Source organism: Phoca vitulina, unplaced genomic scaffold, assembly GCF_004348235.1.
Source record: "Phoca vitulina isolate PV1807 unplaced genomic scaffold, GSC_HSeal_1.0 scaffold25, whole genome shotgun sequence".
In the NCBI taxonomy this organism is placed as follows: Eukaryota; Metazoa; Chordata; class Mammalia; order Carnivora; family Phocidae; genus Phoca; species Phoca vitulina.
Window position 1 is genome coordinate 46,269,744 of NW_022589728.1, and position 26,444 is coordinate 46,296,187.

A 26,444-nucleotide genomic window follows, 5' to 3' on the forward strand; every position below is an offset into this window, starting at 1 on the left:
TTTTGTTGGTTCCTCTCAACAGTCATGGAAAGTTTGCTATAAGAACAGATGGGGGGCGCCTGGGTGGCTCAGTTGGTTAAGCGACTGCCTTCGGCTCAGGTCACGATCCTGGAGTCCCTGGATCGAGTCCCGCATCGGGCTCCCTGCTCAGCGGGGAGTCTGCTTCTCCCTCTGACCCTCCCCCCTCTCATGTGCTCTCTCATTCTCTCTCAAATAAATAAATCTTTAAAAAAAAAAAAAAAAAAAAAAAAAAAAAAAAAAAAAAAAAAAAAAAAGAACAGATGGGGACGACAGATCTTCTCACACAAGAAGTCCCAACTATGCAGTGTACAAAGCAAGCCACTACCGCCTATGCAAATCCTATCTGCTACTTTAAATTTTGGAATGTAAGTGTGGAATTTTATGGATACAGCTTCTAAGGTGTCTCAAACTAAAGTCTCTTCCTTTAAAGTCTCAAAGCTTGAACCATTCTGTATTCAAATTTGAAAAAATGGTATATACTTTTCTGCCTTAAAGCATCGAAAAAAGCTTTCATTGTGACTAAGAGAAATTGTTTTCATCTAAGTAAGTATTCTGTCAGCCTCTTAAGAGGGTGAGTCTATGGTCAGACAAAATAAAAAGAATTAGAATGCCTACTGGGTGTAGTATTTAAGCCATAGGGGTATGTGGGGGTTAACATGTACATCTTGAGTTTCAAGAGAAGCAGCTGAGGTGAAAAGCATTAAAAGCTTCATCATGCAGAGAAGGATGACACTGTCATATTCATGGTTTTATCTGGATTATTTGCTCAAGAGCTGGTGTTGAAATAATTTTAGCATGGTCTTAGATATATCAGATGTGCAACTCAGAAAGCTTAACTTTGTTAGTAGTATATGTGGAGAATGGAATAGAAATTAAAACTAGACCATTCTCCAAAAGTGTATTCTAACTGCCAAGGGTATTTTTTTTCTAAATCCATCTTCTAGAGGTAGAACCCCAAAAACTGGATTTTCACAAGTACTTTAGGGGACAAGGTATTAGTTGATGATTGTGACTTCATTTCCTATCAAATTAAAGGTCTTTTCAAAAATAAGGCTTAAAACTAATCCTAACTTTAGGAGCCAGTGCTGTTACTGTTTCACACCATATGATGAGGGGTTAAGCTAATTAACTTCCAGCTTAGAAACCTTACACTGGCATCATCTCAAAAAATGTTAAATACAGATATACCCTGGTTCAAGAATTCACATGGAAATCTAAATTCATACGACAAATTGGAGAAATTCTTGTGCCCCTTTTCCATAAAACAACTATGATACCCTTGAACTTAACTGCACCTTTTTCATGGAAGAGGTTCTTCTGCCAATTCCAGCTTATCACCTATTTGTGCAAAACCAATTACAATGAGAAATGAAATAGCGTAACATCACTGGGCACTGTTTAAGGAATTTTTATTAAAGCAAGAATTTTATAATCCAAATTACGTTTCCTTGCTCAGTTATCAATTCTGTTATTTAAAACAGAAGTGACATTCTGAGCTATTCCACAGTAAAGAATTACAAAATTAAAGAAAGGAATGCTTTAAATTTTTGTACTTTGCTGAAAATTCTTTTTCCCAGGGTCTATAAAACATTAATTTGTTTTTATATTTTACTATTTTTTTGTTTTTTTTTTGTTGTTTTTAAATCAATAAGTAATCTAGGACTAGCATTACATTTGCTAGACCTGGCATTTGCTCGGTACATAAGGTTCAAAGTTTCCTTTCCTTTTTTTATTTATTTTATATTTTGCAATGTTTTTTTTCCATAATGTTTAAGTTTTTCGATGTTTAGATATTTTTCTTCGGTGAAGCACGAGTTTCTTTTCGTGGTCCCTGATCAATCTGTGAATGCAGGGAGAAAAAAAATGTAATCAAACTTGCCAAGAGGCTAGGATTTAATGATTCTAACTGCTAAAAATAATCATTACATAAAGTGACAGGGCTGCTAGTTATTACTACACTGGCAATCAGACTACAATGTATAAACGTATCAAACATAACACTGCAAATTTAAAAAGTGTATAGCACGCAAATGGCCAAGTACCAAAAACAAAACAAGATGACCAATACTGGCACTTGTCAGTAGCAAATTTAAAGCCCATGGCCAAATTCAGTCTGCAGCCTGTTTCTTGTAAAGTTTTATTGGCACCCGGACACAATTATTCATTTATGTAATGTCTAGGAGTTCTTTCACACTAAAACTGTAATAATTACAACACAGACAACATGGCCCACAAATCCTTAAGTATTTCCTATCTGTTCCTTTACAGAAAAGCTTTGCCCAATCTCTGGTCTGGGCTACACAGCTCCATTACCCCATTTCTTGGAAGTAATGAAGGATAAGAGTGCAGGCCCTGGGCAACTCTCAGTATTGCAACCCAAGGAAAGGTATAAGCTATGAAAGTCCTGGGAGAATAAGTACACAAAAAAGCCAAGCCCATTTAATACAAATTATAATACAAAACGTTTGAAGGTGCTTGGATTTCAAAATTCAAGTCAAAACCAGGCTAACAGGTAAAATTTCTTTTAGTTTCTATTTCTACTTCTTTTTGAAAAGTTAGCAATACATTTGTATTAATGGTAAAATGAATTTTTGTAAAATATGCTCAAACTGATAAAAACAAGCTTAAACCAATAAACCCAGGGAGGAACACTCACTTTAAACAGTTGGAACACCAGTGGCACTGTTAACTGCTTTCTGGGCAGCCTCTTTAGCTTGGTGGGCTTGTAGTACAGCTACAGCTTCATCAACCTAAAAAAACAACAAACTGGCTCTGAAAAGGAGTAACTAAAAGAATTTCAAATTCACAACAACATATAAATGTCCAACAAAGGCAAACTAAACTCCTTTCCTCATATGCAAGTGGGAAGAACTGCTTTCAAAACAAAACAAAAGGGACGCCCGGGTGGCTCAGTTGGTTAAGCCTCTGCCTTCGGCTCAGGTCATGATCTCAGGGTCCTGGGATCAAGTCCCGCATCGGGCTCCCTGCTCAGGAGGGAGCCTGCTTCTCCCTCTGCTTGTGCTCTCTCTCTCTCTCTGATAAATAAATAAATAAAATCTTTAAAAAAAAAAAACAAAACAAAAAACCATTTCAACTGTATCCATATCCTTTGGGGTTCTACTCCACCACTATTCTAGAATTATGAACCCTCTTGCACTTCTTCCTCTCTCACCAAAACTCGCCCCAAAGTTGAGAAACAATGGCAAACATCTCTCTCCTCACAAACAGCAGCACAGAAGCTGGAAGTGAAACCAAGCTCTGCCTTTGCCTAGCTGTGTGAACACAGGGTACATTTTCAACCCCCGATTACTTGTTTCCCCATCTAGATTACAAAATGGGGATAACAGCACCATAGGTGGTGGTGGTGATTAAAATTTATAAAACTCAGAACTGTCCATGGTTTATATAAAGCACTTAGTAATGTTCAAGTTTCTACAAAAAGCCCTGGAATACATAGTATAAGAGGCTGTTAGATAAATGACAAATTTAAATTACTTTAGAACGGAGAGACTCTGGAGACTCAAGCATATGAAGAAGTTCTGAATTATCAATCTCCAACAACATGCCAGTGATTTTACCAGCAAGAGTAGGGTGCATGGCTTGAATTAGAGGAAAGAGCCGTTCACCTAGGAACAAAAACATACAAAATTCCCCAGTCAGAAGAAGTGTAAAGGCATCCACCATTATTAGAACTAGGGTAAACAACCTGACTTTTGTATATAGCAAATAGATGCTAACCCCAAACCCACCATTTTGATAGTTAAAAACCAATTAAGATCTACCACAAGGCAATGAAGTTGTTAATTCTGTGCTTGACGTTTCTTTTTCATTTACTTCAAATTCCCTCCTCCAAAAATGTAGTGGGATCCATGGCAAATAATGCCCTATTATCCTAATCATCAAAAGCCAAGTATTTAATTAAAAGCCTGGAACACTACTAAGAAGTTTAGCAGACATGCCAATTCAGACCAATCCTGTAACCTGAGGCCTACTTTTGTACCTAAAAATGATAGCTAAGTATCTTCCCCATTTTCTAGTCTCTCTGTAACTGACTAGGTGGGACAAAGGCACTTACCCAACATTTGCTTTTGCTCTTGAGGAGGGGCAGATGCCAACATGGAAGCAGTCAAAGGCTCCTGACCTTGTACATGAACAGCAGGCTAGAAAAAACCAGGAATTTTCCTAAGTTTAAAGTACAGAAGTAGGGGTGTCTGGGTGGCTCAGTCAGGCGTCCAACTCTTGATTTCAGCTCAGGACATGATCTCAGGGGGGTGAGATCGAGCCCTGTGTCAGGTTCCGTGCTCAGGAGGGAGTCTGTTTGGGATTTGCTCTCTCCCTCTACCCACCTCAAATTGCTTTAAAAAATTCTTTTAAGTCCAGAAGTAATGGCACATACTCACTAGAAAAAAAATCACTAAATGATGAAGACTGCACTCTAAACATGAATAGGAGAAGCTGAGTCCCTCAGAAGTACAGACCAAGGTAGTCTTTTCTACCCGGAGTATTCTTTTGAGCTCTATTTCTATTATGTTCATGACAGTTTGGGTCTCGGGGTCAAAAAAAAAAAAGAGGGTGAGCTAAACCTCACAAACTGTATTTCACCCTTTCTTCCTTACAACTATGCTTAACAAAGCTCTCAAAGCACACAAATAATTCAGGGTAAGGAATGCTGAATGCCTGTCTAATTCCCACAATAGAAGACATTTTTATGTACAGTCAATTAATGGGACATCAATTAGCAAAACGTTCTAGATAGCTTCAGCTCTCATAATTGTTTTCAGTTTCTTTGACTGCAACCAAGGACTGCCATCTTTATACAGAAATTAAAGGCCTACCTGCTGCATGGTAACTTGTGGCTGTGCATTAAGATGCTGTTGAGGATTGCGAACTCCCGCAGCGTACTTATACTGTGGAACGGTGCGGACAGCAGGTGCTGCCGCGGCAGCGGCCGCCGCAGGACGTGGCCCCATCGTCTGTGTTGATGTGTTAGCTAAAAAATAAACATGGGGTTTTGTACTTTTATCTCGCTTTTTCAAACGGGAAATCAATTTTTACAGAAAGTGTTAAGGCTTACCAACACGCTGTGTCGACATGACTCGTGGAACCTGTGAAGAAGCTGGTCTCATGGTACTAAATGGTGGTCTAGGAGCGGCTGGGCGGATAGCACCGGGCATATTTTGGAATGCTACATTTAAAGATATGAGAACACACATTAACTGGGAAAAAACGCACTGGAAGTGTTCAATGCTTTGTTAGAGCTGAGATTTGAACAAAGGAACGAAGAGTGACTAAATGCAAATATCGTGTTTTAAAGCTAAGTCTCTCACCTGCCATTTCCCCAGACTTCCCAGACCAGAGAATGAATACATAAAAACACACATTCAGAAGAACAAGGACTTCTTATTATCTGAACATGACACACAAACCTGGTTCCAAGTGCTGCTGCAACAGAGCACTGGGCCACAAGGCAAGGCTAAACATGCCAGGACTCTGATCCTCACACATGGAACAAGATTTTTTAAAACTACTGCCTAACCAAATATGAAATTAAGAGTTGGATCCATTCCCAAACTTATAAAAGAAAATCAAACCAGCATGGAAATTACTGTCTCAATAAGATAGGAAGGGTGAGGCATTTCAGGATTCTTCTTAAAAAATACGAGGATCCTGGTGGGAGGAATAGGGTGGCTGGGTGATTGATAGACACTGGGGAGGGTGTGCGCTATGGTGAGTGCTGTGAATTGTGTAAGACTGTTGAATCACAGACCTGTACCTCTGAAACAAGTAATACATTATATGTTAAAAAAAAGATAGCAGGAAGGGAAAAATGAAGGGGGGGAATCAGAGGGGGAGACAAAGCATGAGAGACTATAGACTCTGAGAAACAAACTGAGGGTTCTAGAGGGGAGGGGGGTGGGAGGATGGGTTAGCCTGGTGACGGGTATTAAAGAGGGCACGTACTGCATGGAGCACTGGGTATTATATGCAAACAATGAATCATGGAAAACTACATCAAAAACTAATGATGTAATGTATGGTGATTAACATAATAAAAAAAGAAGAAAAAATACTAGGATCCCCAAAATGAACACCTATAAGCCTAAATTACAAAAAGCAACAGTTAATATACTGTTGAAATATAACAGCTAATCTATCTCACATATTTTTAGTCCAAATAATTCACAACCTTAATTAAAAACAAAAGGCTTACGATGAGGTCTGGCACCCTGAGCAGTCCAGCGAGGACTTGGTCTTAGTTGAGCAATTTGGCTAGGAGGATAGTATGCAGCACGGTTCTGAGTCTGTAGAAAGCAAACAGACGCATCATGTAATGAAAAAAAGCAATATTGCAGCTAGCTATATACTCTGAGAACATTCAGCAAGTCCTTACACTCAAAGCATTTTTTCAAGTTTAATCACAATTCACATGTTCCAATCTTAGGCCTTTATGGAGGGCACAGACACTAAAAATGACCAAAACTGAAAACCTGTATAAGGTTTTTATTCTCTTCTGAAACGTACCTGTGGGATAGCTGCCATGAAGTAACCTGAAGGAGGTGCTGGCTGGTAGGGGTTGATTACAGGATTGGGCACAGCTCTTACACTTGCCATTCTCTGCATATACTGGTTAGTGAGGTGAGCCTGGCGCTCTTCTTTGCGCTGAGCTAAAGCTACATACAATGGCTTGGTGGCCACAATTCTACCATTCATTTCTGTAACTGCTTTTGTGGCTTCTTCTGGGGAGGAGAAACATACAAAACCAAACCCTTTGCTGCGACCACCCTCCATCATAACCTATTAAAAGACAAAAAAAAAAGTTAATTCAATGACAGAATGAGGCTCTGAGAGCATTACTATTACAATTACAGCTACTGACTCAAATAAGTAAACACTGTTAATGCTTTCTTTTTTTTCCACAATTTTTCCTTAATACCTAAATATTAAGGGCAAGCTATACACACGCATCTCAGCCAAGCAAGAGAAAGTAAAGAGGTAGACATAAGACAGCAAATGTGCTAAGATTTTAGATTGTCAACAGAATATTAAGGTTTAAGTAATCTGAATGATACAACCAAGGCCCCTACTAAAATTTTAGCAATTCAAGTTGACAAGGTGCTTTACTATTCTTTAGTGGTGAAGGGGGAGCAGCTGAATCTTAGAACATCCACATTTCAAAATAAAAATTTCACATTCAAGACCAAAGGGCCATAAATATTGGCCAGGAGGAAGCTTTCAAATACTGAAAAGATCTTCTAAAGGAGCAATGACGAGATGCAAAGAACTCCTCACTAGCCCTGCAACATACATAAGCATGTTCTACAACTACATTCAACGGTATATGGTAGCACAGGACAAACAGGAAAGAGTCCAATGACCTCACTTATAAGTGGAATCAAAACAAAACACCAAAAACCAACCAAAACCCAAAAAGAAAACTGAGCTCATGGTTGCTGGAGGCAGAGGGAGGTGAGCAGGGGAAATCAATTAAAAAGTACAAACTCCCAGCTATAAATTAAATCCTGGGAATGCAATTTTGTTAACTATGTATAGTGATGGAATATGATCATTTCACAACATATACAACACAAACCTCATTATGTTATACACCTGAATATGTCAGTTGTACCTAAAACTAGACCCTAAAACATACCCACCCATGCAGTTATGGGAATTTAGTGTGTTAAAGTTAACATTTTAAAATAACACAGAAAAAATGGACTTTACATTATACAGTACACAGTACATTGAGACAACCGAGAATTAAGTCACATCTCTCATTCATATCACACTGAAAAATCAAATTGCCAAACAGATTCTGAATCTGAACATAAAATGCAAAAATATGGGAAAAGATGACAAAAAACTCCCGAAGCCCTAAGTTAAAGACTGGGAGAGAATATTTGCAATTGAAAAAAAAGGCTGACATAAAATCTCTCCAATCAATAAAAAGACAACCAATCTAATATAAAAATATACAAACAGGCAGAACTAGTCAACATATGAAAGGCAGGTCACCACTGGAAAAGATGTATACCACTTTCTACTAAATTGACAAGACTAGCAAGAATTTGTCCAGCCTTTTGGGACAATTTGGTTGTATCATTTTTAAATATACTCACTAACCAGCTATTTTAATTCTAGAACTTTAGAAAAACTGGCATTTTTGCAAAGATATGTTTATTAGAATGGTGGGTCTAACAGTGGAAACACACAAAGCAACCCATATGTTTATCAATATAGGTTACAGTAAAATAAATTACGGTATATCTATACAATGAATACTCAGCCCTTAGGGGGAAAAAAAAAAAAAGCCTGAAATGAATATATGTATCTAGACCTACTGTTAAGTAAAACTGCAAGTCACAGAATCTGTATAGTATGATCCTGGTCTTCTCAAAATTGTTTATACATCTACAAAAAGCATTTGGACAAACATGAAAGATTATCTGGGAAGGACACCCAAATGGGAGATATGGGAAATCACCTTTCACTTTTTACCTTTCTGCTTTGATATTTTTTCTCAGCAAGCATTACTAACACAGGACCTCTTCCTCCAGAATAAACTCTTGCCAAATTTTCACATCCTTGCCACCAAGGAGTGATATTATGATCCACAAAGGACTTTAAAAACTGATGCACAATATTCAACTTCAACAACTTTCAGGGAACACACTAAGGGTAAAGACACCCAGGAGTAAATTCTAGCAATACTCCAAGTACTCAAAAGCATAGGGTAAAACACAAGGTAACCCCAACTCTTCATTTTTATTTGTATTCATCTAGCATGCCCCTAACATTTCCTATCACAGAAGCTTCCTTAATCAAGTTGCCAGGAAAAGATGAGTAGGAAGATCAGCCATGAGGTCATTCCGGAGCACTGAATTTTAATTTTTCCTGTACTCTTGAGAATCTGACTAAAGTTTTAGACACTCCTCCCATACCCCAAAATACATATGCACAAAGCTTTACATACAGAGGAATTCTTGGGCCATGGACATCAGAAAAAAACACCTGGAACAGAGGTTCTTAAATCAAAATCCCAGAATTCAGAATAGAATCGTACTGCTGTAATTCTTCATTTTTGATTTCAAGTGAAAGAAAATCTATCTTTACTGCTAGGGAACTTAAAGTTTGACTCCCCAGAATGAATTGTGTAAGTGAATATAAATTTGCCCGATAACAATTATAGTTCCCTAATAAACTGCCACTTTTAACCAGGAAAATAGTTGAAAAGAGTAGAACAATGCATATTATGTGAGGATGAATCACTAACTATGGTCAATGAATGCAGCCTTCCTCAGGAAGAATTCAGAACTCATCCCCTGCAAAAAATAAACCATCAAGGCTACAACATCTACTTCAAATTTGAATGTCTGTTGAACAATGAGGAAAAAATTTGATTTCCAAAAAAGAAAGAAAAAAAAAAAAAAAAAGACTGACTTTTTTGGAAGAAAAAAAACAAACCTATGTGACTATTCATTTTACAAAATAAGAAAAATACTCTGGCATATTAATGTGAAATTTACATATGCATTATCAATGGGCATGAATATTCCCCAAATCTTAAAATACCATACGCTTTACCTTTGCACTAGTGATTGTACCAAAAGGAGAAAACTCTTTCCGGAGACGTTCATCATCAATACCATCATCAAGATTTTTCACATAAAGGTTAACACCCTAAAAAAAAGAAAAAGAAACTGTAGAAAAAGAAGAAGAAAACCACAGTGGTACTTAAGCACACTTCCTAGTATTTTTATCCCATGTTTCTTCTCCTTTCCCCTCACAAACCCTCCAGTTACCTGGCAGTAACTGAAATGAACGTAAAATAGGTTTCCTCATCCCTGTCTTATTTTGCTTGTCAATTAAAAATGAACCTGGTATCTGGTGATCCTATCTTGCTTCATCTGTTCAAATTTGCGCTTAAGTTCCGTCTGCCGTTCAACTTTTTTCTGAGCTCGACCAACGTAAATTTGTTTTCCATTGAGCTCCTTTCCATTCATCTCATCCACAGCCTTATAGAAATCACAGAAATTTTAATTACTAACTTGCAATAGAGAAATTCATTTCTTTAACAATAAAGAAATTGTGTTAGGTTATGAATGCTAAACATGGACCCTTCATAAAAACTTGGCTTCAATGTTTTGGGAATATAAATTCCCAATTTATACCCCCAAAACTAATACATAAAATGCAAGTAGTTCAAAAGAACACATGTAAGACAGCCAATGTAATGCATGTACATTTCAGTATGAGAGCAAGGAAACCTATCATCTCCCTTATAAAATACAGGAAATTCATACTATCTTTAGTTAGTATATTTGAGTCTTACTTTCTGTGCATCTTCATGCCTTTCGAAGCTTACAAATCCAAAACCTTTGGATTTTCCACTTTCATCAGTCATTACTTTCACACTTAAGGCAGGTCCTAAAAAAATTTTTTTAAATGATTCAAAGGTATTCCACACAACATTTAGTTTATACATTTTAAATTGACACACAAAAACAAAGCCATGAAAAAAATAAAAATTAAAAAATAGTCTCTTCAAAGACCTTGTATCTCTACTAAGAAGCTAAGTACTCTATTCCCTGAAACACTTCTCCCTCCATTTAAGGAGGTACATGTTTTAGACAATTGTGAAGGATGAAATTTTATTCTTAGTGCAAAACAGATTTGCTTTTTTTTAGCCAACAATTTAATTTTTTGACATCAGAATTAAGAAATAAGATTTTCTTAACCCTTGGCCCATTTGACTTTCAATTGAGAGTGGAGGGAATACAGGGTTTGACCCTTGGCAAAACACAGTATTACTTGGAGAAAGTAGCACATATTTGAAGACACATGCCCCAATCCTCCCAAGTGAAAAAGACACTTAACTGAGGTGGGTATTATCTAAGGTAGGTGGGGCCAGAAAAGGTTAAAAAGCGTATTTGATTACAGAGAATATGGAAGATATATGGGCACAGGTAGATTGTTTCTTTTGAATGTACCTCTAGTCCTAAAGCTGTACTTCCAATCTCTATGAGAAATAGCCAAAAAAAATATTTGACAAATTTACATATTGGTGGTCACCTCACATAGCATTACTCATTTGGGATCACTGATTAACAATATTCAACTTTAGAAACAGCTTCTAATTAAAAAAGACAGATGAAATATACAAAACCAGTCACTAAAGAGAATTTGGAGTAAGATGCAAGCCACAATTTATCTTGTGTGAAAGGGCAAGTTTTTTGCTCAAAGGAGTGGAGGGTTCAATGTGGCATGCTAGATCGGCAATAAGGTATTAGATTTCCTAATTCTGTATCATTTGAGGTGCTCAAAAAAAAAAAAAAGCCACCTACTTAGTAAGTTCAACAAATGATAAGGGAAAAGCAAATCACCTGCAAAAGCATTCAATTTAAAGTTCATCTTCTGATCAGTTACAGCTATCTAAAGTGAGGCTGGTTACACTTCACTGATTTAAAATTTAATTAAGTTAATTTGAAATGCAAGGAACAAATTAAGATCCCATGGATTCAGAAGGCCATCCCAAGGAGATATCACGGGAATCAGGATCTCTGGCTTTGTCTTTGAATGTCATTGTTTCAAATTGCTCAAACATGAGGCTTTTAAGACTGGCCAAATACCCTAAAGCTGGCCAGCTTTCCTGTCCCATAACTAAAGACTGCATTCCAACCCAAGTTGGCTGTGTCATGTGCATGCCTCTGATGGGATGGGATCTGTAAGTGCATAAATCCAGCACAATTTTTTACTGTAGCATAACCTTTTAAAATCTGTTCCAATTAGGCAGTCACACCTTACTGTGCTAATACAACACTATTAACCTTTATTTATATACTACTTTGTAGTATAATGGACTATCAGTAGTTTAATCCAGATAATGACAATTATTTTTAAATACCGTATTAAGTTTCATTTCATTCACTTTAGTATAAAGTATTAGCCAAAACTAATGTTGAGCAATTACTCAGAACTTTGAGTGTAAAAATTTAATTCAGACACATTACCAAACTTGCCAAAGAGATCCTTAAGGCGCTCATCATCCATATCTTCTCCAAAATTCTTGATGTAAACATTGGTGAACTCTTTTGCCCTAGCTCCGAGTTCTGCTTCTCGTTCTTTACGAGACTTAAATCGTCCAACAAATCTAATAAAATATGTAAGGACTATAAAATTAGGTTCTATTTTATTAAGTTCAGATTAATTAAGCCTGATGGTTGATTTTGTAACTGTTACTGATAATTTCAGAATCTCGAATAAAGAGCACAGTAAAAACAAGTGCCTGAAGTGAAAAAATGGAAGCATAAAATAAGAACAAACCTCTTAACTACAAGAAAAAAGGAAGCATTTTTCTTCATAAACACTTCCCTCCCTTCCTTCTAGCTAACCCAGGGTTAAAGAGATCATGCCTATCAATATAAATGAGTGGGAGAAACACACGAACCATGCCAAGGAAAAGACATAAAAGCTTTCATCGTTGCTATTTCAAAGTGGCCCTTGCACATCGTTTGTGATCTCCTAAAATGGAAATTTAAACTTCTGAATTCTGTACTCTAACACATAACAGCTTGGCAAATTTTCTTTGCAGCATTATCAACTAAATGTTTTAAAAATTTAGTTTTCCCCTAATATAAAAGTAGTACATGTCATTAAAGACTATCGTAATAGACAATAAAGTAAAAAACCATCTTCCATGATACCACCCAAATCATGACCGACTTTTCCTAAGTCTTTTTGTTTTAATGCAGATACCCATGATTTTATTCCTTAACCTTCCCCACCCCACCCATACTGTGGTGCTTCTCCATGCTATTAGCTTTACAAACATTCTCAATAAGAACATACTATTCCATTGTGGGTATCACAACTTTATGCTTTTGTTAATAATGCTGGAACTTAATGAGACTTTCTGTTATATGTTCTTACGATAGAGTTGCAGAAATCATGATAGTTCAAAAGGCATAGAAATGACCTTAAGTTTATATATACAATCAAACTGTTTTCCAAAAGGGTTATACTATTTTATACTCAAAACAGCAATAAGTTAAGTCTTTATTTAATAATCTAGACCCCCACCCACCAATGCTGGACATTCTTCCCCGCCCCCAAACACATTGATAGACAAACTGTAAGATATTTTCATCTTCTAATACTAACGATGCTAAATATTTCTCTCAAAGATGTACTATTTAAAAAAAAAAAAAGGATGTACTACTTCTAACAATTAGCATTTGTAAACATTGTTCACATTGAGGAACTGCTGGTTTCTTACACTTATTTGAGTTCTTTACACATTACAAAGTCTTTCCTTAATCATGCAGCGACACAAAATTCAAATAGGTAACACCATGTGCGTAATGATTCTTTCATGTACAGATTGACCACAGCACTTAATGAAGTGATTTATAAGAACCACACCTTAAGAGTGATGCAGTGGAGTTGTAAGAACAACCAATCCCAACTCAGATATTTTATAAGATGACCTTACAGCTGAATTTGTCTAGATAATTAAACAAAATCCACTGGCACTAACGATAAAAAATTTGAGATTTCTTTGAGCTCATAAAATCTTAATTTTATAACCTGCAGCAGAAATAGTCTCATAGGTTTTATCAGTGCCATTATATAAAAAGTTTGCAATTTTTAAAAAAAAGTTTATCTCAGGATAGATTAATGATGAAGATTTCTGGTTTAATTCTACTTTACTTTTAAATGGGTGAAGGAAGGTGAAAAGGTAAAACAAACAACAAGTCCATCAATAAATTGTAGTAGTGGGATGCCTGGGTGGCTCAGTCGGTTAAGCGTCTGCCTTCGGCTCAGGTCATGATCCAGTCCTGGGATCAAGTCCCACATCGGGCTCCTTGCTTGGCAGAGAGCCTGCTTCTCTCTCTACCTGCTCTGCCTGCCGTTCCCCCTGCTTGTGCTCTCTGACAAAAAAATAAATAAAATCTTAAAAAAAATAAATAAATAAATTGTAGTAGTATGGCGAAGTAAAGAGCCAACTTAGATTCTGAATTCAGACCACTGGGTTTATATCCCAGCTTATCTGTTGAACCATCATGTAAATACATTTAGCCTCAGTTTCCTCAAATGTAAAATGGGTCAATGACTACGTCAGGAATTATGATTAAAAGTTTCTGTCTAGATTCCTAGTTTTTCAACTATGCACTTATTTTGAAAAAGCTTTGTATCTCAGTATACTTATCTTCTTTTTCTTTTTCACTTGAATGTTGACCCAATTGTATTAATTCAGTTATTCGTATGTTACAAGGAGAAAACACAATGATAAAATCTACCAAAATGTGGTTTATTATTTTCACTCCAGCTGAATCTCTTTAAGAGCACAAATATATTAACTTGTAAAATGAATTGATTTGGACTATTAAAAACAGATTTGAAATATGATTAACTATTTATACTTACACTTTGCGATCATTTAGAAGCATCCCGTTCATTTTTTCAATAGCTCTTTCAGCTGCTTCCTGTGTCTCAAAATGTACAAATCCATAACCTTTGGAACCATTTTCATCACAAACCACCTAGGGAAAAATGGATACCAATTTTTCATTACTTGCTATTGATTTAGCATTTTTTCCAGTGTTCAGAGAGAACTTGTCAGCCTCCTAGCCTGGGTATTTGGGAAATAAAACTACCATTAACAGACAGCATAGTTGCTCTTTTAAGGAATAAACTATAAGAAGGTAAAACACTGTAAATGTTTACCTGTCACATTTTTGCTTACCTTACATGAAAGGATGTTACCAAAAGCAGAAAATGTATCATACAGTGCTTTATTATCAATGGATTTGTCCAAATTTTTAATGAATATGTTGCCCACTCCACTTTTGCGAAGTGATGGATCACGCTGAGACCACATGATGCGTACTGGCTTGCCCTTTATAACATCAAAATTCATGGTGTCCAAAGCACGCTCCGCTGCAAGAAAGACATGTTCAGAGTATTACTTCAAAACATTTACAGGCCACTAAAAATTATATAAATTATTATGGGGAAAGTGGTTGGGCACACAGTCCCTCTACCTCTTTAAATTTCAAGATTGCTGGACCTTACCTCACACTAGTCTAGATTTAAATTGTATAATGCTAAAAAAGACAATTACCAGAAACCTCAAATTTCCCATGTTAACAGATGACATATCACCAATGTATTTCTGAAACATCTTTTCCTTTAACTATCATAAATTTAAAATCTCCTTTTGGTTCCTAGTCAACATAAAATCAAGATACCCCTTCACATACAATTTGCTTAATGAGCAATATAAAAGATATTAAGTAATTGTAAATTATCCAGACTTAAGAGCTGTTAGATTTTAAGCATTTTAACTTCTTCCCTTATTACTTGTCAAAATCAATCTTTTCATTGCTTACCACAGCCAATATTCTACAAAAATTAGTCCATTTAAAAATAAATAGATAAAAGTCCCTGGATTTTGGGAGCTGGGTGATTTCAGTGACTCATGGCACAACTTCCTATTACCATGCAAAAAAAAAAAAGAAAGGTTATATCCATTCGGATCAAGATTTTAATCAGGCCCTCAAAAATTTAATGTGAGGTGGGGCATACTTAGCTGTATAATGAATACAGAAATTTTGCAGTACCAGGTCTATATAATATTCACAATTCACTCATTAAAGCTTTCTTGACATATAAAACCAATTTTATCTTCAGTCATTGATTTACTTAAGAACTGATCAGTTAATCAATTATTTCTGGACAGTGCTAGAAAATTTCAAAATCTACCCTATGATTTCAGGGTCTATGAAGGATTGAATTATGTGCATCTCTACCATGAAGCACTTATTAAATAATTTGAGACTTTCCACGGAAAAATATATTCTTAAGTAAAAGACATTAGTTCTAAGAGGGAAAAAGCATAGTCCATTTGAAGTCCTGAAACACCAATTTCCAAAAATTCCATGCCAATGTAACTGTAAAGTTATTGAGAGGACAAATTTTCCGGCCACTTCTTTTTATAAATGAAAGCTCCAGTTTCTAGAAGATAGTGACAATCAGCTGTCAGCTCATTATCAATTGACCACACCTACTCAGCTCCCCTAGTTTTTTAGCTGACTTTGCCTGAGCGTCTTTTGAATGAGTCACCTCTTCCTGTTAAATTGGAAACTGGTCACTTTCAGGAGCTATTCTACGAGTCCATCAATGTTACAGTAAATAGGTAAAGAGAAAACCACTGAAAAAAGTATTTGGCAAGACGGTAATTTGTACATATAGAAACCAAACAAATCTAATATGAAAAAAATGCTATCTTCTTTTGAGCAGTTACAGAAATGGTCTACTGGTATAGACTGAGAATACATACAGTGTACTGTAACCATGGTAACCTGAAGTTCAACTTTTCAAATCACAAGAAATTTAAAAAATTGGGTTTTGTTTTAAAATTGTTAAGCTTTCTTGGAAAGAATAACAGCCACTTCCAAAAGTTACATTTTATGGTCTTTAGGATTTGTTCAAGTTTTCTGTCAACTTCAGATTATGATTACCTGTCCCAAAGTTATCTTCCCTAATCTTTAGCTTTCATTCAGCGGTAAATCTCATCCAGAGTTGGGAAAAATTGTTATGGAGTGACATTTGGAGCCACTGCTTACAGAGCAAAAGGGCAGGAAACCTGCAGTGCAGTTTTACAACTTCTGGCTCTGTGTCACTCAACAGTAGTATGCCTACCCCAAATCTTGATATTAACTTTACCTAGTGAAAAGCTATCATTAAGTAACTTCAGTTCTGCTGAACTAGAATTAAGTTCGAGTGAACTTAATTAAAAATTTAAAAGTAAATTCCTTATATTCTATGTTAGTTGACATGTATTCAAGCAGCTTGGGGGAAAAAAAGCAAAATTGGGCCATAAAATTGAGTGAATCTGACTTTTGGAAGTCAACTGATCCAAATATAAAAGAAAATCCTGGCAACTCATCACGCCACATATCTGTTTGCCAAATTTTGTTTTTTGTGAACTGTTTAACTTCAAAATAAAAAGATAAGGTTAGCCACATTTTTTCCTCCATGAATTTCAAACTTACTGTTATTTTGTTCAATTCCCCATGATGTACGGATTTTCTCGACCACTTTAAAAATTAAAGAAACCTTTACTACCTGAATGCCATTAAGTATAATGGTCCAGTCCACACTACACTCGAAGTTTGCAGCCAAAATTGGTGAATACGTTTTTTTTAAGGAAAACCTCTCAAAAGCACAGAACTATTTCAGAAGGGAAAAAATATTCTGAATTACCAGTATTACGAATCTAATTTGGATAAAAAAACTGAAATAATCTACACTGCCTGAGAAAACAGTGTATTTCAAAAGGGTCATCCTCCACATCCTCTGCTCCCACCACCCTGTTGTTACTATTAGTGAGAAACGCCTGAACTCGGGGAAAACCCCAAATGCGCGTCTCACTGGTAATTTACATTTCTAGAGCCATCGGTTACTGACAAGTTATTAAGAATGCAATCAGAAACCTGAGGACCACCACATCACCACATTAACTTTATTCTAAGGCCCTGTGGCTCCCCCAGGCGATTGGGCCAGTAGCAGAAACAGGCCTCGGGCCTGTGAGGTTACAGGGTTCAACACGTGGTATTTTTCGAGCACCGAATCGCACTTCCTCCGCGTCCTGGGGCGCCGGCAAGAGCCCGGGGTGGTGCGAGCGCCTCCACCTATTACCAGAGAAAGGGGCTCGGCTCCCGACGCCCCAGAATCCCGCGGCTACTGGCGGGAGCGCGGTGTAAGAACCCAATCTCACCCACCCTCCCGGCGCGTCATCACCCTAAAGTTTGAGAGCGGCTGAGGCCGAGAAAATGGTCGCAGAGGAGGAAGTGGCCAGGCGTGCGGCTGCCGGCAGCGCGGGTCCCCGCGGGCACGGGGAGCAGGGGTCCCGGCGCCTGAGCCTCTCCCCGCCGGCCCTCAGGGGGTGACATGCCCTCCCGCCCCCTCCCCGGGGCCCGCCGGCCTAGCCCGCCCGCCGCCGCCTGCGCCTCATGGCCGCCCGCCCGCCCGCCCGCCCGCCGGGCCCGGCTCTCACCGTCCGCCGGCTGCTGGAAGTTCACATACGCGTAGCCCAAGGAGCGGCGGGTGATCATGTCCCTGCAGACCCGGATGGAGAGGATGGGCCCGGCCGGGCTGAACTTCTCGTAGAGCATCGCCTCGGTCACGTCGGGGTGTAGGTCCCCCACGTAGAGCGAGGCCATGGGGTAGCTGGGGGCGCTGGGGTTCATCTCGGCACGGCTGCCCGCAGGGCCACAGGCCGCGACCTTTCCGTGAGAGGAGGAGAGCGAGTGCTGGGGCCGGGGGCCGGAGCCGGGGGGAGGGGAGCGGGGGCAAGCGCAGAGGGACAAAAATCAACCGGAATCGAAAACTACTCAACGGCCGCAGAACGGGGTCGATCGGCTGCCGCTAGCTGCTGGCTGTTGGCTGCCGGCTGGGAAGCGAGGGTGGCGGTGTCGGGTCCGGGCAGCGGGAAGGCCTCGGTCTCTTGGTTCCTTCTTGGAGCTGCTGCGGGGCCGCGGGCGGGCGGGCGGGTCGGTCTCGGCTGCTTCACCGGGTTATTTTATAAAAGAGGAAGAAAAAAAAATAAAAGTCTCCGGCGGGGGAGACGCGGATTTTTTGTAAATTTTTTTGGGTTTTTTAAAAGATTTTTTTAGATTTTTTTTGGATTTTTTTAATAATAAATGTGTGTTCCGAGCCCGGAGCACACACTCCGCACTCTCAGCACTAACCGCCGGGGAGAAGGGGAAGCACCGCCTCCTGCACCCTCTACTTATACCCCCCGCCGCACTCGCCCCGCCCCCGCGCGTCTGACGCCAGGGCCCTACGCGAGCGTCAGCGCCGGAGGAGGAGGAGAAAAGGAGGCGAGGGGGAGGAGGGAAGAGAAAACAGGAGGAGGAAAGAGCAGAGAGGAAGGGAGAGGTGGCGGCGGCGGCTGCTGCGGGTGTGGGGGTGGGGCTGGGGCGGAGGGGCGGGGCTTCTGCGCACGCGCCGCGGCCGGGGGCGGGGCCTGCGCTGCATAGAGCTCGTGGGGGAGGGGAGGGCTGGCTCGCGGGTGGATCTCAGAGGAGTCGGGTGGGACGGCCTCTCCTTCCACACACCCCGCCCCCACCTCCACCCCGGAGAAGCGTTAACCCGTCACCGCGGCGGTGGGCGGTGCGCGGGGCTTCCGGGTTCCTCGGCGCTAACCACCCCCCACGTGCACAGCCGCCCGGGCCTCTTCCCGCCACGGCCAGCCCTGCTCCACTCGCCCCCGTCCCGGAGGGACCCAGGCCACCGGTGGGCCGGCGTGGTCCCCTCCAGGCCCAGTTTCCGAAACGTGCGTGAAAGGAACCGGGGCTGGCTCCCTTTTCTCCTACCCGGACCGCACTACGACTCCCAGCGGGCAGCGCCGCCACGCGCGTCGGCCGCAGAAGCGGTGCCTGCTGGGAGCTGGAGTCCCCAACGGCCGCGGCGCTCGCTGACCCCAACTGGCCGCGGGTCCTGGCCGCCCGCTCGGGGACCCCCAACCGTCCTGGCGCTGGACCCCGGTAGCCGCCCCGCGGTGCTGCCAATAGAAGGGGGGAGGGGAAGGTGGGCTTCTCGTCCGCTCGTTTCCGAGCCCTGCACGCCCTTCGGTCTCCACCGGACGCTGTCGTTAGTCAAAGTGGCTTTAATTTGGGAAAGCTGTTTCGGGGTCTTTGTCCGCTTCCTTTTTTAAAGTATCGTGATCACTGTTAACTTAAGCTGCTAGGTTGGAATCTTTGATTCGTGCTATTTCTACTTGAGATTTCTTTGAGGTGGAAAACAGGACTCAAGAAAAATTAATGTTTTTCCTTTAAAGTATGAGTCTCACAGTCGTACATAGCACCACAGAACTGCAAGCAGGCAAAATTAGGAATAGATTCAATGCAGTATTACAAATGTTTAAAACAATTTTATACATTAGTTGTGGACTTCAATAGAAATTCTAAATTTAGTAAATTGATGGCCGTTAAAAAAATACCAGTTTAGGGGCGCCTGGGTGGCTCAGTTGGTTAGGCGACTGCCTTCGGCTCAGGTCATGATCCTGGAGTCCCTGGATCGAGTCCCGCATCGGGCTCCCTGCTCAGCAGGGAGCCTGCTTCTCCCTCTGACCCTCTCCCCTCTCATGTGCTCTCTCTCTCTCATTCTCTCTGTCTCAAATAAATAAATAAAATCTTTAAAAAAAAAAAAAAAAAAATACCAGTTTATCGGAATGACATTAAGTCAACATACAAATCCCCACTTTAAAGTAGTAATGTACTTTACAGTTTTTAAAGCACTTGCATAAACATCCTATCATTTGTTCCCTACAGCAATCTTGTGTGGGTGGTGGAGCATGTAATAATAATTTTATTTTACTGTTAAGGGAACAGTCTCAAGCTAAATGATTGCCCAGTTCATTCTTTAATTCAATAAACTTTAATGCATGCCAGATACATTGCCAGGTGTGGATTGGGTGCTTTATTGTCATTTAATTAAAATTTAAACCAGCAGGGCGCCTGGGTGGCTCAGTTGGTTAAGCGACTGCCTTCGGCTCAGGTCATGATCCTGGAGTCCCTGGATCAAGTCCCGCATCGGGCTCCCTGCTCGGCAGGGAGCCTGCTTCTCCCTCTGACCCTCCCCCATCTCATGTGCTCTCTCTCTCTCATTCTCTCTGTCTCAAATAAATAAATAAAATCTTTAAAAAAAAAAAAAAAAAAAAAATTTAAACCAGCAGAATCCCACATAAGTGCTATTTTGCCCCCATCTTGGTAGGAAAAATATAATACTTTTGAAAAACATACTGCCTCATGAGCTTTATTAGGCAAAAGAGCAAAACTTTGGATTGTGTGTTAGGAAGACACATCTATTACTAAATGATAAATCACCACTCTATTAGAACTCTGTGGTTAAAAATCAATCCATCAATATATTTACTGAATGCCTACCAAGTGGAGAGTACTGTAAGTAAGGAAGATAAATGACAGAAAAAAATTCCTGTCCTCAAGAGGTTTATGATGAGCTCTCTGGTAATCATAAATATCAGCATTAATATCAGTACAATCAACATCCAATCCTAGCATTTTATCTGGCTGTGACGATTTTCGATTAGATTCTATATTTTCTTAAAAAATAAGAGAGCGGAAATTCCATTATTATACTTTGAAAGAAAACTATTTCATTTTCATATTTTTATTAAGTTACTAAAACAGCTAATATGAGAAAACAGGTAAAAGAAGAGGTGTACTCAATAAAGGAGAGTGAAGGGAGATCAACTCCAATAACTTGGAAATTAGAGTACAGCAAGAATTAAAACTATCCATCAAAAAAGCCGAAATCTTGGGTGCCTGGGTGGCTCAGTCGTTAAGCGTCTGCCTTCGGCTCAGGTCATGATCCCAGGGTCCTGGGATCGAGTCCCACATCAGGCTTCCTGCTCCGCGGGAAGCCTGCTTCTCCCTCTCCCACTCCCCCCTGCTTGTGCTCTGCTCTCGCTATGTCTCTCTCTGTCAAATAAATAAATAAAATCTTAAAAAAAAAAAAAAAAAGCTGAAATCTTGCCATTTGCAACTACGTGGATGGAACTAGAGGGTATTATGCTAAGCGAAATAAGTCAGTCACAGAAAGACATGTATCATATGATCTCACTGACATGAGGAATTCTTAATCTCAGGAATCAAACTGAGGGTTGCTGGAGTGGTGGGGGGTGGGAGGGATGGGGTGGCTGGGTGATAGACATTGGGGAGGGTATGTGCTATGGTGAGCGCTGTGAATTGTGTAAGACTGATGACTCACAGACTTGTACCTCTGAAACAAGTAATACATTATATGTTAAAAAAAAAAAGAGATAGTAGGAAGGGAAAAATGAAGGGGGGAGAATTGGAGGGGGAGACGAACCATGAGAGACCATGGACTCTGAGAGAGAAACTGAGGGTTCTCGAGAGGAGGGGGGTGGGGGTTGGGTTAGCCTGGTGATGGGTATTAAAAAGGGCATATATTGGATGGAGCACTGGGTGTTATACGCAAACAATGAATCATGGAACACTACATCAAAAACTAATGATGTAATGTATGGTGATTAACATAACATCATAAAATAAAATCTAAAAAAAGTAATTAAAACTATCCAAAGCCATACATAATTTCTAAGATTATCCAGGGGCTCTTACCTATATTTCTGGTGGAGGAAGATGAGGGTACAGTTTGGTGGACCTCACTAAAGCATGAATGTAAATAACAAAGATCAGAAAAATGGTCTGCTTGGAGTCTAGAAAATTTTGTCAGAGAACAAGAGTTTGACAAGAGTGGAATTTGTCTAGGTTGGGTTTGAGTACCTCAGTCATTTGAAAGGGCTCACTCTCTGGTTTCACTAGAGCCTGGATTAAGTAACTCTCAAAAGACTTCTCTTTGTCATAAAGCCATTTTGAACAAGCAACTTCCTAATTGATAAGTCCAATTAACAGTTGAGCCTCCAGGGCACTCTGACATAGGAAATGGATACCCTAGATGGTAGACAGAAGTATTCTAGTCACTGGAAAAATATATCAATTCTTTGTGGCTTAATACTGTGAGAAGGAAGCTGGTCAATCAGGACTTCTGTGCAGCCCCTTTCTCTTAGATTAGAAACCTGTTTTTCTGATCAAAACTCAAACTTTCCCTTAATGACCTCTTCCTTTCTAATTCACTTTTTTCACAACCAAACTTCATATTTCCATTTCTTGTCTCTCCTTAATTCTTCAACCCACTGTGATAGGTCTCCCACTCCACCTCTACTCAAACTGCCCTGCCAAAAATTCTTCCTCTATTTGACAAATCCAGTGGACTCTCTTCAAGTCCATTTTGCTCGACATCTGCAGAATCTGACCCTATTTTCCTCCCTCTCTTTTTTTAAACACACTCTCTTGGCTTCTGGCTACAACTCTCCTGGTTCTGCCCAGCTCTCAGACTATCTCTCATCACATCATCACCCTTCCCTGACCACCAGATTGGGATGGGTACTCTTCCTTTGGGCTTTAGCCTGACCACCTGTCTGCCACTACATTTACCACGTTGTATTAAAAAGAGTCTTTTTATGAGCTCTCCAAATAAGTTGTAAACTCCAAAATAAGTTGTAAACTCCAAAATAAGTTGTAAACTCCAAAAGAGAGCCTATCAGGGAACATGAAGCCAGGCACATTGGAGGTGCCTTTTTTGTTTTGGGTTTTTTTTTGTATCCTAAACTCAGGGAGAAGGCCAGCCAGGTTTGTGGACAGAGCACATAGGATGGAGGTTAATAGGGAGATCTCACCCGGAAGTGCACATGGCATGGGCACCTAGGGCTGTGTTCAAGTCCAGATCACTTGGCCTACTGCAGTGCACCACTTTCAAACTCCATAGGTTCCTAGAGGGAATATATCCTAACATATTGGCTGGGCACTCATTTCCAGGGCTGAGCTTGAAGGTAGTAGACTTTCAGTACCCAGAGGCAGGCAAGCAGGGACAAACAATGACTGCTGGCTGAAAGAACTTTCTGGACCTCCAAGGCTGAGGACATTATACAGTATGACTGACTTTTAACCGTTTGATTGCTTCTGATAGAGGAAATTATGGCTATAAGTGAAGGGCAGAAGATAGAATATTTGTCAATTCTTTTTGACTCTTTGATTCACTACACTCATTTTTCTCTCCCATCATTTCTTTTTGGTCTTAAAAAATGTGCTATGTTTATCTGGCTTGCCTGTGTATATCTAATTTTAGATTGCAAGCTGTGGGACAGAATAATGTCTTTATATGTGCAGCATCTCACTGTGGATGCCTGAGAATGTCTAATGACATCAACATCATTCAATTAACCTATAAAAATAAAATAAAATGTAAAGTATTCCAGAGAACTGGTTCACCTGAACTTCACCAGAGATTCATAAATAATTTTCAGCTATGTCCAGGATATATTCAGAATATATCCAGAATAATTTATAGTATTCCATGTAACATATGACAAATTAAAGTTGACTGGCCTTATAAGGTCTTTAGGTATTACTGAGAGATACAGTTGAGATGAATAATAAGGAGGTATAGCAACCCTCTCCCAACTGGAGGGATAAACTTTCTGTAGATCCTTGAAAGAGAAAAATATTAAATAATGTCCATGATAAGACCCAAAGAACTTTCTAGACCTCCAAAGCTGAGGACATTATATAGTGTGCTGACTTAAAGATTATGTAATGTTTAAGAGGATTAGCTATCTGCTTCATTGGTTTGCTGGGTTGGTGAAGAGCACAATACCTACTCAGATTTGTAAATTATCATGCCCACGATCAGAAGGATTTCCTATGATAAGAGACCTGTTCAGATTTTGTTTTCTTCCACATGCATTACATATTTCCCTCATACCAATCAAGAACAAAGAAAAAGATTTATAAAAGAGTTTGATATTGGTTCTGACATTGTATGTCAGATGATGTACATGATGTTAATCGTGAGGAAATGGCTGCCAAGTAAGTAGATCCTGAAACAGACCGACTTAGGGCCCTAACACAGGCTCAGAAACCCAGAAACAATATTGGGAGAAAAAGGCAATTAATGGCTTTGTTGTAGGAAAGAATAAGAAACTCAGAGAAATGTCAGAATATTTAGGTTTCCTTGCAAAGTGCTCCCTAATGGCCCAGCATCTGCGTTAAGCCCATGCTAAGGGCAGGGCTACCACTACAACAGCAATACCACTGCCTACTTAATCGGATTTCGGCAAGACCTGCAGCAGGTGTTATTTGTAAGTCTAAATTACATAATGTGCAGTTTATGGAGCCACTCCTGTTGTTCCATATATTCTGAGTAGATCCTGGACATTTATGGAACAACTCCTGTCTCCGTAAATATAACTATTAAACAGAGACAGACACATGTAGACAGACATACAAAAAATACAACTGTCACTGTCCTAAACTAATGTGGAAAGCGGAAAAATACAAATGGCTACATGGAGACCATGTAAGTATTAGATGAGCAACCAAAAAACCTATCTATTTCCTATCCAGGTTGTGGATTATATGGGGAGGGTCAATGTGAGAATTTTGAAATGGACTATACTCTAGGACCATGGTTCCTAAGACACAACCTAAGTACATAAATTCAGATATAAAGCATGATAAAAATACATTTTAGGAAAATAAAAGAAATTATGTTAGTACTAAGCACTACTATTTACTGAGCACTTACATACCTCCTCACAATAACCCTATGGGGTATGATAAAGCTACAGTATTGCCAGTGAGGAAACTAGGGCTTAAAGAACAACTTTGATTCAAACACAGGCAGTGCAAATTCAAAGGGCGAGGTCTCTGGTCTGGGAATTCAGGGGGCCGGTACTTGGAATAATGACAGGAAGGGGCATTGCCAGGTGGAGGAAATAACATCAGGAATGCCATGAGCAGGGATAACAAGAGGTGTTGAGGATATGACAAAATCCCATGGCTGAAACATGGCAGACAGAGGTGGGTAAAGGCAAGTGAGAGCATGAGAGTGGGGAGCAAGAACGAGGAAAAAGAGATTGGGGCTTAGATGAAAAGGGAGCACAGGATCCAATCTTGTGGCCTTGTGGTTTATCAGAAGGCAATTCTGGTGGGGGAGTAAAGATATTAAATTTGAAAGAGGACAGACAAAGGATATTCTTGGAAGGGTCTTGCTTTAATCTTCCTGGAAGTGAGGTCAAAGAAAACATGTTCTTATGGTCTAATGAAAAGAAGCACACCATGTGCTTATTCAGGAAGACAAACTTCTTTCCTGTAGTCAGTCTTAAAAAGAAGTTATTGTATAGCTCTTTATATAAGACATCGGATGTCTTGACTTCATTCAAGTAGTGACATGACTTCATTCATTCATTCATTCATTCACTACAAGCCAAGTATTCATTTAGGCCTATAGCATGTGCTGCTTAAGGCACTGCATGTCAAATATTAAAACCAGCGAAGTCTCTGCATTCATGGAGCTTACTTCCTAGAAAATCAGGCAACTGTCTTGGTGATTTCACAAAAACTGCAGGAACAATTTTCATGTGGATGTTTTTCTTTTGTCAACTCTTAATAATGCTAATTGCAATCTGGCAAGGTTATGTCTGTTGAGAGCTACATTTGACATTAAGCTTGCCAAACTTACGGAGGGTCAGGTAGCCTTTAGCCAACATATCTCAAATATCAGTGGGCTTTTTTTTTTTTTTTAAGATTTTATTTATTTATCTGAGAGAGAGAATGGGAGACAGAGAGCATGAGAGGGGGAGGATCAGAGGGAGAAGCAGACTCCCCGCTGAGCGGGGAGCCCGATGTGGGACTCGATCCCGGGACTCCAGGATCATGACCTGAGCCGAAGGCAGTTGCTTAACCAACTGAGCCACCCAGGAGCCCTCAGTGGGCTTTTTAAAAAAGGTAGATCAGAAGTCACTTCCAAAC

General features: G+C 39.7%; 1 protein-coding gene across 1 annotated transcript; it reads right to left on the reverse strand.

The window, feature by feature from the left end:
- Nucleotides 1-1,412: 1,412 nt before the first annotated feature.
- On the reverse strand, nucleotides 1,413-18,786 carry PABPC1 (poly(A) binding protein cytoplasmic 1). The gene is made up of 15 exons (XM_032421786.1): nucleotides 18,083-18,786; nucleotides 14,768-14,961; nucleotides 14,449-14,564; nucleotides 12,033-12,172; nucleotides 10,355-10,449; nucleotides 9,900-10,037; nucleotides 9,607-9,702; nucleotides 6,544-6,816; nucleotides 6,233-6,323; nucleotides 5,096-5,206; nucleotides 4,857-5,011; nucleotides 4,097-4,181; nucleotides 3,517-3,647; nucleotides 2,678-2,771; nucleotides 1,413-1,861 (listed from the first exon to the last, which is right to left on the reverse strand). Exons 1-14 carry the CDS (start codon nucleotides 18,273-18,275, stop codon nucleotides 2,679-2,681), a joined length of 1,911 nt encoding a protein of 636 aa, XP_032277677.1. The 5' UTR covers nucleotides 18,276-18,786; the 3' UTR covers nucleotides 1,413-1,861; nucleotide 2,678.
- Between the last annotated feature and the right edge of the window lie 7,658 nt (nucleotides 18,787-26,444).